General features: G+C 42.9%; 1 protein-coding gene across 1 annotated transcript in view; it reads left to right on the forward strand.

Moving 5' to 3' along the window:
• Positions 1-6,814, forward strand: part of CIZ1 (CDKN1A interacting zinc finger protein 1) — a 65,381-nt gene extending 58,567 nt beyond the window's left edge. Inside the window, exons 20-22 of the mRNA XM_018561818.1 lie at positions 1,204-1,270; positions 1,604-1,725; positions 6,430-6,814. Of these exons, the coding sequence (XP_018417320.1) occupies positions 1,204-1,270; positions 1,604-1,725; positions 6,430-6,804 (564 nt within the window). The 3' untranslated portion in view covers positions 6,805-6,814. The remainder of the gene's footprint in view (positions 1-1,203; positions 1,271-1,603; positions 1,726-6,429) is intronic.
• Positions 6,815-15,357: the final 8,543 nt, after the last annotated feature.

The raw sequence follows: 15,357 nt of genomic DNA on the forward strand, positions 1-15,357 counted from the left end.
CCCCCCCTTCCTGAGGAGCCGGTATCCACGATGGCCCCATGAGCCGCAAATACCGGCCACAGCGTCCCGCCGCTGCCATGGAGACCATGACGCTGCATACGCCACTCCCCCCGCACGGCGTCCCGAAGCGGCCATGCCAACCATGACACGCGGACGCCGGCGCATGCGCAGAGGCAATCAGGGAGAATACGGAACACAGCCCTGCTCACTCATTTGTTTAACCCAGCATGAGACCCCCGACCTACAGGAAGGAAACGACAGAAGTCTATTCTGTATAGGAATTGCCTGCACCACTGGCACCCCTCATCTAGGAGATTTACTGCCAAACAGAGGGGTCATCCAGCCGGGAGAGGCTGAACCCGGATGGGACCGTAGGGAGGAATTGCAGAGAAGAACTTCGTGGCCTGGAGCGAGGACAAAAAGAGAGCAGGTGTCTAAGGGGGGGTCGGGCCTTTATTCACTTGAGAAGGTGGTCCTGTGGGGTCAGAGGGGCGGAGCTGACCCATCATGCTGACATGAGGTGAGCCAGGAAATATTTGATACGTTTTCTATTGTGAATAAAATATGGGTTTATGAGATTTGCAGATTTTAGACCACGTCCCAACTTTTTGGGAATCTGGGTTGTAGGAGGCGGTATAATCCAACAGTTTCAATTCCTTTTGTCCCTCAATGGTCTACAAGAAATAGATTTTATGGTAAGTACAATAAAAGTCCCATTTTCTTGGGGCAATCTCCTTTATGTGTGGACGGCGATTTTATGCAGACTCCTCAGTTTAACTTTAAGTGCCACACACTGTTTGTATCTGGCATACGTAATTACACCTTATGCTCTCTGGTTGACACTGTAATCTTATTCAGTGATCTGGATTAGGTGGCCATTTTTGAGCTGGGTCAATTAGCAGGGCCCTGCATCTAGCGTTCCTTTTACATCTTTTAATCAGAAGTGTTTTCTTTTACACTCTTATACATTTTATATTAAAGTACATGCAATGACGTTCAGATCATTTCCTATATTGTTTTTCTTGCTAATTTCCTACAGAGGATCCTATAAACTTATGGTTTGTTTTTTTCCCTATACGGAAGTCAAAACCTGACAGAAATTTTAACTTTGGCCTGGTATTTCCAAAATAAATTGGACTGAAGTTAGGCTTTGCACAAAAAGATAATGTATTGTTATTGTAATAATGTATTGTCATTGTGCAGGTACAAGGCGCTGACAGGAGTGCTGACCATGAAGAAGCCGAGGAATACAATCCAGACACTGCCTATGGTAAGTGCCAGGACTGTTCAGCCTGTGTCGTCAGTCTGTTGGGTGCCAATGTGGCAGGATTGAAGTTCCAGACCAAGTCCAGTAGTCAGGAGAGGCTTAACACCATCAGCATTGCTTTCTTCCTTCTCTGCTTTTCAGTTGCATTGAGTTTGTCCATTATTGTCTGTCTGTTTCCTTCTGGATCTCTTCTCTTGTCACTACACGTGTAGAAAAGTCTGCTCATGTATTCCATGTTGTCTGTGAAACATTCATCCATCCAATTTTTTTCTCTGTTCTTTATTTTATGTTTCCCTTTTTGATATCCATTCTGTGATTTGCCCTCCCGTTTCACAGGCCTGGATTATATGGTCCCCGTCGAGGGTTATCTCTGCAGGCTGTGTCACAAATTCTATCCTAGTGACTCTGCTGCCCGGCTCACACACTGCAAGTCCTTGGTGCATTTTCAGAACATCCAGGTTAGACCCTTCTCCTCCTATTGCATGACCTGGCTTCTGTTTTGTTTGACATGACCACTCTCTGCGTTTCCACTGTCACTTGATCACCCTACCTGGTGTCCTTAGCTATGACTGTGATTTCATCCATCCTTACTTATTTCCTGGTCATCTGTCCTTCTGGCTTACCTCCCTAACATCCTGCAGCATCTGCTCCCTGAATTAATAGCTTTTTGTTCAAACTGTGAAGCCAGATGTTACCTAGAATAAGAGTCTTCTCCACATCTCTTGATCCTGGCAAGTAGATCAAATACAGCACAAATCCAATCCTTTATTGAAAGCACAGAATAATTGTATTTGGACTGCCAATGCTTGGAAAGCTCTGAAAGGCTTAAAGTTGAAGTTAAGAAAAAATGAATACTTAAATCGCCAGTTTCTGTTAGTACCAGGAGTTTATCCCAGGCGTTTGACTGTATAGTCCTGGATAATATCACTTAACTTCCATCACAATAATATTTTTATATGAATTGCCTACCTGGTAGGTTCCTAATGAAACTTACTGGAATAAATTGTTATGGGTTACCATACCTGGACTCTGTGTTTAATACATAGTATTCATTGAGAACATCAAGAATGGTTGAATAATTGGAGGGAAAATGTGTTGCTTAAAGCTGTGATTTTTCGAGGGAGAAGTTAGAGATCTGAATGGTAAATATAGTTGCCTTAAGCTTATTCTTCTCTCACAATTGAGCTGGAATATAAGCATACATTGAAATTGCACACTAATAACGGTTCATTCAAACACAGCCCACAAACATTCAGGCCCCAAAGGTGGTTTTCCTGGATTCTGGAATTTTTGTGATGGGGCTGGAGTGGGTGTCCCCTGGTTTCTGGAACTTCAGAGATTTGAGAAGAGGGATTCCTTGTCTTCTGGAATTTCAGGAAAGGAGTGTAATTTTGGCTTCTTGGTAACAATTTCAATTTCTTAGGTCCTTTCTCCAAAGTTTAAAGTAAAAAAAAATACTAAATTGTCTGACAGGAGATGCATTGTAGTGAAACTGCTTTTTTTTCCCTAAATAAAAACTGAATGTAGCATATATAAATGTATTACTGTTAGTAATGTTAAAATAAAAATACAGTACACACTACTTTTATATACATAATGATGCTGAAAAAAATTGTTGAGTAAAAGGCTAAACGAATCAAGAACATGCAGATCTATGAACAATACAATACAACACAACAAAAGACAGCACATTTATACACTTAAAACACAAATAGTAAGCAACAATCTGCGCAATAATACCATGAGGCGAAGAGAACCAAAATTCTAACAAGTGGTCTGGTGGTAAAAATTCAAACAGAACTATCAGTAACTTTTACATGTTTGTATGAGTAAATTCTGGGAATATCACAGTATATAGCAACACTATAATTAAAGAAGAGCTCCAGGAAAAAAAAACATGTATTATGCCTTGCAGTGGAGCTACCCCTGCACTGCAAGGGTTAATTGCTCCTTTTTGTCTAGGTTAAAAAAAAAGGTTATACTCACCTGATGCTCCGAGTTGGCTTGTTCTTAGACCGACCCTTGGAGCCTCTCTCCCCCCTCCTCTGCAGCGGTCTAAGGTCCCGTAAATCATCACATTCTATAGACGTGAGGGTGCTGAGGAAGATTCCAATGCTGCATTGTAAGATGAGACAGGCTGTAGGGAGCGCTGTGACAGCTGGTCGGCTTGGAGCTTTGGTGTGAGTAAAACTTTTTGTTATTTTTGAACCAAGACAATGAGCACTTAACCCTTGTAGTGCCGGCGGTTTTCCTGGAATTGTTCTTTTAAAAAATCTTGTATCGTTAGAGTTAGATCTTTAGATTTGACCAGTTTTTTTATATCGCCACCTGCAGCAGTACAACGCTATGTGCAAACAAAAAGACAACTCGGCCGTGACGCCTCTTGTCTGCAGAAACCAGTTCAGTTTTTTTTCCCTAGCACTTAGGACCTAGATTTTTTTTTTTGCTGATCTTTTAGGCCCAGTTTTTTTTGGGTGACAAGCTGGATATATAGACCCTGGTTGCACACCTAACTGCCTGTGTTAGTACGGTCTCCCCCAGCCCCGCTTGAGTTCACATTTGAGGCCTTTCCAGATTATGGCAGTACCCACAGCTGCCATCTTTGTTTTGGGCACCTTCCCTTAAAACTTATTTTGCTGCCCTGTGGCTAGAGGGAAGCCTGAGAGCAGGCAGTGGATGGTCCTTTAGTTCTTGGAACACAGCCTATCCACAGCTCTAGTCAACAGCTCTGCAGTTGCCTGCGCTGCACAGTGCACAAACCACCTGGTGAGCAGTAAATTTTCTGTTCTGGGGACCAAATTTTGTCTGTTGCAACCTCCTATTTGGTGTGCGGTGCACATGGTATAAGGTGGACACACAGATGGCTGGGGACACGGGACAGGGCCTCTTTCCCACCCTGTGTAAACTATAGGCAATCTGATGATGCCTTCCTGAGTGATTCGCTATGCCCTGCCTGCAAATCTTCCCCTTTCCTTTTTAGCTTCCTTTCTGTTTTGACCTCTGACTCCATTCTACGATGGACAGTTTTATTTCCTGCAATGAGAGAGCGCTTTATCTCAGAAATGCTCTAGGAATCCTTCCAATCTTTCTCTGTCCTTTTCTGAAGTTTTTGGATATGGAACCTCCCCCAGGCACAAATCATGACCTTCCTGTAATGGCAGATCCGGAGCTCTACCTTTCAGGTAGTTTGGAGAGGGTGCCAGTGGCAAAACTGGCACAGGTGAAGGCATTTGTATTGGCTCTTATCAAAGCAGTGAAACAAAATTGAAGATTTAAGGAGACCTACTTTTTTTTCAAGGACTCCACTGGTCAGCTTGGAACCCACAAGTGCAGTCCTCTAAGATGTTTCTTATGATTCTTTCTTGGATTATTTACAAAGAATGGTCACGTCTGGTTCAACTGTTTATTTTGTGATATGCTATCCCTTTGAGGATGCGTTTGTTAAGAAATGCACTTCTCCAGCAGTTGTGAATCCCCAAATTTCCAGGCTTAATAAAGCCACTATCATTGCATTTGAGGAATCCCCTTCCTTTTATTGATCCATAGGGTTGTTTGGAGCCCTGATCAGACCAGTGCTGGCCTCTCCGACTGGGTTTATATATACACCGAGGCTTGGTTTTAAAGCAAGTTCCTCAAACTTTGAACTAGTTGGTCTGCCGACTTTACATAAGCCAAATATGTTTGTGATCAGAACAGTTGGTCTCTTCCCAGTCTGTCTTGGCAACTGTCTTTCTTTGCCTGCTGTGGCTTAAGTGCTGGTCAGCAGATCAAACATTCAAGAAAGTCTTAAAAACCTCTATGATTAAGCCCAGGTGGTGAAACGCGTAAGGTGTATGGTATGGGAAAGATAATTGGTGGTGTATATGCTTGGACTTTGAATTCACTTCAGAAAAATTGGGGGAGGGGAGTGCTGGACCAAGGAAAATTCCTGTCTACCTATCAATTTTCTTCAACTTCTGGCACTTTGGTTGTCCCTCTTACCCCAGATTAAATACTTTCAGGGACATCCAGTCCGAATACAATTAGGCAATGCCACAGATCCCTAGCTGGACAGATATGCTTTTTCTGTCATTCACATCCCAGGGGTGGAAAACTGAAAGGTGGATTATTTGAGCCATTAGAGTCTGAATCGGGAGAGTGGTCCCTTTCACCAACTCTGCCTTTGGTGGGGCATGCTGGATGCATATCTTATGTCAGACCTGGTACGCGGACATTTGGATCTTCTATCACCGACCCTGAGCTTCCAACCTACTGTACCGTGAGGAACCTCGTTTCCCTGTTATTCACTCTGCCAGAGCGTTGATCACATTCCGGGCTTTTCATCATTTCATAATCACGCCTCGGTTTCTCATATTTGGAAGACAGCTACCTGGTTGTTTGTTTTATACCCCTTACCAAGGTCTATAAAGTTGATATGGTTTCCTTGGGTACATTTTGCTGCTAACTGAGCTGTTTGTTGCAGATTGGGGTTTGGCCATAGCAAGAGCCACCCCTGGTTGTCTTTTTGTTTGTACCTAGCAGCCTACTCCTGCAGGTAGTGATATAACCCATCAGTCAAGATTTAAAGATCCAGCTGTGTTATTCAATGAGAAAATTAATTTAAGGGGAATACAAAATTCCTATTTTGAGGCTAGGTTCACCTTTTTAATTAGGGGTTCCAAAGGGATTGTTTAGAGTGAATCAGATTGCAGTTGATAAGCTGTGATTGAATAAGGCTACCATGTGGGGGTGTTTAGGAAGAATGGTGAATGGAACCGAAGCAGAGGCCAGTCTGAGCACATGACCTCTTCTCCAGTGACATAGCCATCAACATATTTCAAGGACTTCTCTCAGAATAGCTCATTAGAGGCAAAATGATGGCTTTCATAGGAAAACCAAGGGACCTCTATAGTATACAGAGCTCCCGCTAAAATACCTTTTGGGGTACAGGTTCTGCTTTGTGGGCTGCATCCAGAACTAAACTTGGCAAGCAAAGGTAAAGTTGTTTTGCTGACATTACAGACCAGGGTAACATATTCTTGCTAGTTCAAGCGACTTGGCTTGATGGTTAGTAAGAAAAGTCAGGTTGCTCCAAGCCCCAAATAAGAGATTGTTTGTTTGCATTGGCTGCTCTAGACTCGGCACAATCATTTTCATATTAATTCTTGACCTTCACTTTGCAGAGATACAAAGCCCTAAAGAATCGAATAACTTCCCAAGGGGGAGTTCCTTTAAATTCGGAGGATGAAAGAGAGAAAACAGCTAGCGTGATCAGTCACAGAGATGAAGACGTTATTACTCTGGCAGAAAAGAGCAATACTGTACCAGCAAAGCTGGCCGGCAAGAATCGAGCAAGAGAAATGATTGAAAGTGGTATTGAATATTCTAATGCAGATATTGTTGTGGGTACAAGTGAGGAAGATTCTGGGTACGTTATGGAACCAGAGTTGGCGCTGATCATAAGTGAACACTGTTCAGAGGGAGAAAAATCCACAGTGGACAATGAAACCTCCTATGGTGATGGCACATTGAGTCCCATCCACCACGAGCTCAGATAGGTCTACAGACTTGACTGCTGTAGCTTTTATTTAGCTATTCCCATGGGCCAAAGTGGTAGAGAGGGCTCTTCCTTTTGGTTAGTCCCAGTGAGCGATGACAAAACACAGACATTGTATCCTACAGATTACATTTCAGTACATGAAGGCAGTATTCAGTGTTACTGTGGCTTTTGGCTTTGTTATAAGGGTAAATCTGATATTGTTTTCTTCCTCTTCATGTGGAAGGTACGGTCACAATTCCTAGAAAGATAGGAAAAGGGTGCTGATGTAGGATACAAAAAATAAACTTGGCCTACCAGCTGTTTGGGGTTTTTTTTTTATATATATAAACTTAAATGTAATGTGTCCACGCATGCCCAGCTAAGGATATGTGTGCAGTGTGATATTAAGTGTGTATTAATCAGGCCTGATTGATTCCAGAGTGATGCTTGATAAAGAAGCACCACATTCCTAAGCAAGATACCTACTGCTGTTTTTAACAGGGAGCTAGAACAGTCTGCATGACAGTTAGTGATGTGTATATAGTTCAGAACAATTGGTAATTTTGGCACAGATTGTAAAGTACCAGCAGCCACTGGCTTTATTTGTTCTTGTTATTCAGATAAAAGATGTTTTTTTTCCATAATTTGTAGATAGGTTAGGATGTCATCTGTTCCTGGACATGAACGTCCCTCTGCCCACTTGCTGTCTCACATTTGCTTCTAATATCACATTAGATCCTAAACTATATATCGGATATAGCTGACAAGTTGTGGTAGAAGATGAAGGAAGTATGGCATTTTTTTTATTTTCTTTACCTTTGTCCACATAGACATGTTTTTGATCAACAGATTTTAGCCTCTAGGATGTGTTTGGGCATAAATTGAAGTGTTTAGTTAGGTCCTTACACTACAAGTGACACTCGAATAATTAGAATATCGTGCAAAGTTCATTTATTTCACTAATGCAACTTAAAAGGTGAAACTAATATATGAGATAGACTCATTACATGCAAAGCAAGATAATTCAAGCCGTGATTTGTCATAATTGTGATGATTATGGCTTACAGCTCATGAGAACCCCAAATCCACACCCTCAAAAAAGTAGATTATTACATGCAATCAATAAAACAAGGATTGTACATAGAACAATATCGGAGCTCTGAAAAGTACAAGCATGCATATGTACTCAGTACTTGGTTTGGGACCCTTTTGCAGCACTTACTGCAATTACTTTTGCACGATATTCGAGTTTCACCTGTATATCACGCAAAACAAATGTTATTGCTCTGAACGATCTGAATTGGACTTGCTGTCCAGCTTTTGCAACTCAATCAAGTCTGTCTGACATTTTGAATACATTGACTACTTAGGCACTTGCTTATAATTCTAAAATCAACTGCTTTAAATGAATGCAAAATTCATTTGTAAAATACTCTTCAAAGAAAAGGGGTTGTAGCGTTTTTATCAATTGGAAAAGTCAGTCTATAGATTTAGATACACATTAGAGAGATAAATCGCCCAGAGTGGTTCCATTAATGGGCAATACTGTGGGAATCGATAATATCCTATTAAAAAAAAGTAGGTCCCTTAATCTTTATATTATGCAGTTCTTAATAGACTTGAAATTGTAGCAGTGCTTTTGGTGACTGGCTGCAGTACCCCATCTTTGCCTGTAGATGGTACTGTGTGACATGTACAGTAGTTTGGCTGCTTTATACCAGGTGTAAGCTCCAATATTGCACTGGATAGAATTCTGGTACATGCTTGCAGATTCCGCTGTTCCTATGGATGAAGTAGTTATGCATCAGTCTACAAAAATATCCATACCCAGCTGGCTGCGGCCCTAAAAGTGGATTCTCACATATAAATACATTGCACAGTGTGTATAGGGGGGTGTCACCTGTAGAGAGTCGGCTCATGATAAAGCTATCATTTTATCCATCTAAGTCTAAAGTTTTTGGATACTGTATATTCCAATCAAGCTATTCCTGAAACACCCCTGCACTCTACAGTGCCTATTGTAGTGTGGCATGCATTACCTGTCTTGCAGGAGGAAAGCGTAATAGGTTCTATACACAGTGCATATTAGGGTTGGTGTATATTGCTTCTTTTGGTAGGGTAGGATGGGAAATCTCTTGAGCTCTTAGACCCCAGTTGTCAGATTTGGACACTCTGACCACCCTCAGTTGAATACAGCTGTGTTAATAATGCATTCATACCACGCTAGTACTAGTAACTTGCAAGTAATGGAGCTTAAATGATGAACTATGCAGTAGATTCGGTCTCTGGCCCATGTTGGTACAAAGGACACCTGAACTGAGAATGGATTGAGGCTACTAATGAGAATAAATACTAGTTCCCTGGTTGTCATTCTGGTTCAGTGGCTTTAATACTTCCTAATTTCCTGATCTACATGCTTGTTTGAGATCAGTGTCTTAAATGTTTTCAAGCCAGAGACAGCCAGGCAACTAATAATTGCAGAAGGTCAGTTGGCAATGCTAGCCTCAAAATCCTCACTACAGGTTTCTTTTAAAAACTCAAGAGCGCCCTTGTATTAGAGAACTCTACTCCCTCCTATCGGAAAACTAGTAGCGTTTGATTCTTAGTACTATACAAGGTGATACAGCCTTATTGGCTCACAGTTCATACTGGTTACATTTAAGTTCCAGAGAAGTAGAAGACAAATTCACATACTTGCGGGTTGTACTGCCTCTGCATCTCACTGACATAATGTAATGGAAAGGCTGACCTGCAGAAGAGACTGCACCAAGTCATGGTGTTTGTCAGAGGATGATGAGCTGCTTTGAGGTCTATAGGGGCAGTGTTGACACTGGTTAGAAATTTCTTTATCCTCTACTGTTGTAATTTAGGATGTATTCTTCCTTCTGTGCATGAAACATGTTAGAGGCCCTAGTACAATGTACTGTTAAAGGGTCACTGGTTCCAACTTCTAATGTATGGCTCTAGTGCAGAGTAATTTGTAATAATATCAAATTAAACTAGTATTAAAAGTACACTTAAAGATGTTTAACCACTTGATGACCGAGGTGTTACACCCCCTTCCTGCCCAGGCCATTTTTCAGTATTCAGCGCTGCAGTACTTTGACTGACATTTATTCCGTCATGCAACGCTGTACTGAAATGAATGTTATACCATTTTTGGGGGACACATAGAGCTTTCTTTTTTAAGTGGTATTTAATCACCACTGCGTTTACTATATAACAAAAAAGTACCCTAAATTTTGGAAAAAAAACACCCTGTTTCCCTTTGAAATGTTATGAAACATTTATTATCAACCCAATTTTTTGGTAAAATATAAAAGACGGGGTCACGTCGGGTAAATAGACACCAAACCTGTCATGCTGTAAAATTGCGCACGCCTGTGAAATTGCAGAAAACCGCACCCAAAATTGGCCATAGGCGATGCTTTAAAAGATTTTACCCTTATCAGTTTTGTGTTATCAGTGATTGATGGCCCAAGAATGATTGTGGAATCATAGTTTTTGCATGTTGGTGTACCTGACCCATGTTTGCCAGGGATGGGGTGGGGGGACACCCCCAGAGAATCTGAAGAAGCAGAGATCTGCTTCAGCAGCTTCTCACTGGCATCCGTAACTGGAGAGTGACACTGAATGCAGGAAGTGATGTAATATACATCACTTCCTGCATTTGGGGACCGGAAAGGAGATCAAAGGGAGATTGTATACTGACCTCCCTTTTCCATCGCCATTGACAGTCGCTGTGCCGGTCCCAGCGCATCAAGGGGGGGGGGATTTGGGGGCGTGCGCCCGATCGCTTGAATAAACAGCCATCCATCTATGGCTGTTTACATTTGGGGGGGAGGGGAAGGACGTCTTAAGGCTCCCGTCTGGCCGTTCAGGAACGGCCATGGATCGGAGATGGTTATACTGCATGTCACATTTTCTCCGTTCTGGAACTCACAGGAACGTGCCAAAACGCCCCACTCCACACAAATAAAAAAGGAACTGGAACGCATCTGCAGATCTGAGACCAGAAAATGGTGTGAACAAGCCTTAAGTGGATAGGGAATAGTTCCCTTTTAGAAGTTATTGGGACCTTGTACACAGACTAAAATGTTTGGTACCCAAGCCCTCAGTATGCACACCTCTAATTTTACGTTTAGTAAGCTCATTTTACAGAAAGCCTGTGAGGTGAGAACTACTTCTTTCCCTTAAGCAATCCATCAACTTGATTTAGCTTTAAGCTAACAAAATCAAATGATAGAGAATGGAAGGGAGAATTTAGCTGCCCTAGGACAGTAGTCACCTTGAGAACAAGGCCATATATCAGTCACTAAACCTAGCTTCAGTGCCCTTATGCTTTGGTTTCCCCTTGAAAGCCTCCTACTTGCAGGCAATGCATGTTTCACTTAAAGTTGTTTGGGATAACTGTAAGAGCTCTTTACTTTTTGGTCCATATACAACTTTTTTAAGAAACAAACTTGTCATTTTTAAACATTTTTAGTATAATAAAAATTGTAGTGAAACAAGATTTGTGTTGTTCTTTCTATTGGTTTAAATGTCCTGCATGTAATATATGTAGATCTGCTTTTTGCTGTGGTATTGGAGGCCTCATCCATACTCTGTGTAGTTTAATTAAAGTGGAGGTCAGAAGGCCTCTTAAATGGCCACATGCACCCACCCTATCTATGCAATCTACTGCAGCCATATTCAGCAGAGCATGGGGTATGGTGGACAAGTCAGCTTCCTGAATCCAGTGCTGTGTGATTTTTTTTTTTGTGTGTCTGGGGGGCTAAATGCAGCTTTCATTTTTATTTTTTTACAGGTGCATTCCACTTACATTTGACTACCTAAGCTGCATCAACCTACTTTTTGCATTGCCATGAAGTTCTACTATGGCAGTGGTTCTCAACCTTTCTAGGGCCGGGACTCCTTGGTAACATTTGCCAAGTTGTGGTGACCCCCAAAGGTAAAATTTAGGGATGACGCGGCTGCTGCAGCGACATCTGGAGGCGTGGCGGGAGAACTGACACTGCTGCGCTAGGAGAGGGCTGAGGACTCTCACCTAGCACAGCAGAAATCATACAGTGACCCACAGGTTGAGAACCACTGGCGTACGCTGTCAGAATAAAATAAATAAAAACCACGATAGGAACGCATAGCTAGATTCTTATTGGCTATTTCACTTTGCAATAGCAACCTTGCTTATGCACCCGCCCTATTGCAAAGTGAAATAGCCAATAGGAATCTAGCTATGCATTCCTATGGTGAGTTTTTTTTTTCTGACATATGGTGGTCGGCACCCCCCAATGTCAGGGGAAAAAAAAAACCCACGATGGCAGGGAAAGGTTTACTCTGCTCGAACACTCAAATCGTCATTTGACCCCCCAGGTTGAGAACCGCTGTTCTATGGGAAGAGAAGCAGTTCTGATGTGAACAGAAGCTTGTTGACACAATTCAGTTGTGTGCTGGCAAAAAATATTTTGATTAAATGTCACAGAACACAGTAAGTTAAATTCTATAGCCACCGTGACATACAGCTACTTCCAGGTGATTGGACACTGGCGTATTGATCAAATCTGCATAACCTCTCCCACTCTCAGCCTTGTAGCAAGCCGTACATAGATCATAGAATACAGAGGGGGAGGGTTCTGTGATGTACTGCAAGAAACAGATTTTACACAGTAAGAGACATCCTGTTTTCTGAATCATACAGGACACAGTTAATTCGAAAGACCACTCAAATGTTTAAAAGCAGTCCAACACTGCAAACAACTACCCCAACCAGGAACAGATAGCAAAAATGAAAACAAGCATGCCCAAGGATTACAGGGCTGCCTGAACGACATTTGGCCCTAAACTGGCATCTGCAGAGGTTTGAACATCCACCTGGTAGAACGAAAGTGTGTAGTGAGCAGCAGCCTTATAGATTTGCCTAATAAGCTTTTTGGGCTTTTCAGCACCAGGCTTCTAATGGAATGTGTAGCGCCTGGAAGATGGTCCAACAAACAGGAAGCTCGTTGTTCCATACAGAGACCCTCAAGGATAACAAATCAGGAGTTAGAGTTGCAAAGAGATATAACGCTGACTGCCCAAATTATGTCTAAACAGTGTAGGGAAATTTCATTTAAGATGTTTTATTTGGCAGAGTACAAGGATGGTAACATAATGGCCTGGTTAAAGTGGAAAGAATGGAAGGGGTAGCCTTAAGCCGACACAAAACTTCCTCCTTATGGATGATCAGAAAGGGGTTCTTGGATGTAAAGGCTGCTAAATCAGAAACATGCCTAGCAGAAGTGAAGGCATTGAGTAAGCAAGTAAGGGGCAGAGAGATATCTCTGATCAGCTCCAAGGGCAGCTTCTAAAGGCTTAATTGAGGTCCCACAGAATAACTGGAGTATGAACAGGGGGAACAAAATGCGTCACCCCTTGCACAAAGGCCTTCACCAATGTTAGGGGTAAGTGGCCTGTGAAAGAGGTTTGTCAAGGCAGATAATCTGACCCTTGCAGGTACTCAAGGGTAAATGATTGTCCAAACCAGACTGGTGGAAGGATAAAATGCATTCCACGCAGCACCTCCGAGGATGGAACTTCCTGACCTTACACCATGCAGTATAACTTCCAGGTGGCAGGTGTGTGGACATGACTGCGTCTAAAGGCCTCTTTAGCCTTCAGGACTTGGGCTTAAACAGCCATAATGTTATAACTACCGTAGCAACTGGGAAGCAGGGTGGAATCCCAACCCTTATGACAGAAGGTCTGGAAGTACCCATGAAGCATCCACCAAGAGTTGGCCCACAGACCAGGGTCTCCTTAACTGGTTGGGGGGCAATGAGGATCACTGGGATACCCCTGCGTCTTGATTCTGCAAAGGACGTGAGGTTCAGAGGAAGGGGGAGTGTAGATCAGTGTGAACTGATCCCACAGAGTCACGAAGGTAGGTGATATACACCCAGTGTCTTACACCTGCAACAAAGCTTTGTAGAGGTTCATAATCTATTGGAAGCTCTGTAGAGTGTATCATCCACTGAATGTTGGGTGACAGATCATCCTAGTGACCCACTATGGGGAACCTCCTGGGTGCTGTGGACAGACCGAAGGGAAGAGTAACAAGTTGGAAATGCTGGGCAGCCAAAGATAGGTAGCGATGGTAGGAAGGGAACATTGAGATGAGATCCTTGATGTCCACTGAGGCCAAGACATTTCCTGTAAGAAGGGAGGCAATTAAATATTGGTGGATTCCATCCTAAGATCCATCCCTAATTCTCAGAAATCAACTGGGAATCTTCAGGTCTTAGATTGGGAGATCCCCTTCCTTAGCCTTGGGGGACGGTGAACAGGTTGACGTAACACCTCTTGAACAATTTTGCCTCTAGAACAGGGACTATCACTCTGTAAGAAACTTGGGGCGGCGAAGAGATCAGCTCGTCATTGAGGGGATTTGAGCAGACATGACAACAGGAAACGGGGAGGATACAGCAAAACGCTGGCTTTGTAGCTTTTGGTAATGAGACTGGCCATGGGGCATTCCTGATGCCTGGGTTCAGAGTACCAAGCAGGATGAAAGACATTCTCCCACTTAAAGAGGATTTACCTCCTGCCTTTTTGGGCTTAGAAAGTCCAGGCCTGGCAGCAGAACTGCTTACCCTGTTTGGGTTTAAACCCTGAGGCTTGAGAAGGACAAAAAGGAACTTTTGCTAAGGGAGGGAGAAGACATAGCTACTGAAGTCTTAGGCTTCTTCTGTGGGAAGAAGCTGCTTCCCCCTCTCCCAGTGACTTCCTTGATATAAGTACCCAAGGCTTTTACCAAAGGGGCATATGCTCTAAGTATTTCTTGGAAATAAGCTCCCCTGGCCAACATTATATCCAAAAGGATACACTGCATGTGATCTTTTGAAGGGTCGATGCTGGTGGTTCTATTTGCAAGTGCAGACCACATCCATGAGGACAGAAATTGTGTCCTTTCTCTTAGGAGAGATATCAGAGGACAGGTGTTCTTACTGAGAAGACTCCTTGCACCTAGAAACAGTTCGTTCCTCTTCTTCTGGCAGGACAAACAGAGCAGAGGAGAATTTTAGTGGGTGTGTGTTCTTTGAGGAAGCACATGAGGCCCCTACAGCCAAAAGTAACAAAGAGATGGAGATGAGCCATCTTCCCCATTAAATCCGCCATAATGGAGGTAAATTCGTCTCTGGATAGAACATCTGTGTGGCCATGCACCTATGATCTGCAATGTGCTGTCGCCCACAAACTCATGGCAGCAGTGAGAAGGTGCCCTATGTCTAGACACTTCAGGTAGCATCAATGTTACCCAGGATAAGAAGCACTGTTTCAGCTGTAGGCTTGTGCAGCAGTGAGCTGTCTGGAAACCTGTGCAGAGTATAGCAGCAGAGCATGTAACTAGCTGCAAGTGTGCCAGAAAAGGGTGGGCACATTAGCAATACATTACCCGAGGAGTAGCAGCATAGGCGGAGTTCCTGGACCCTAGGCAGCACGAGGAAGCCTATTGGAACCAATTTCGATTTCTTAAAGCTATACACTGCCTTAAAATCACAACTCCAAACTCATGACAGAGCCTCAGATTTAATCC

The sequence above is a fragment of the Nanorana parkeri genome, unplaced genomic scaffold (assembly GCF_000935625.1).
Source record: "Nanorana parkeri isolate BGI_ZX_2015 unplaced genomic scaffold, ASM93562v1 scaffold547, whole genome shotgun sequence".
Taxonomy (NCBI): domain Eukaryota; kingdom Metazoa; phylum Chordata; class Amphibia; order Anura; family Dicroglossidae; genus Nanorana; species Nanorana parkeri.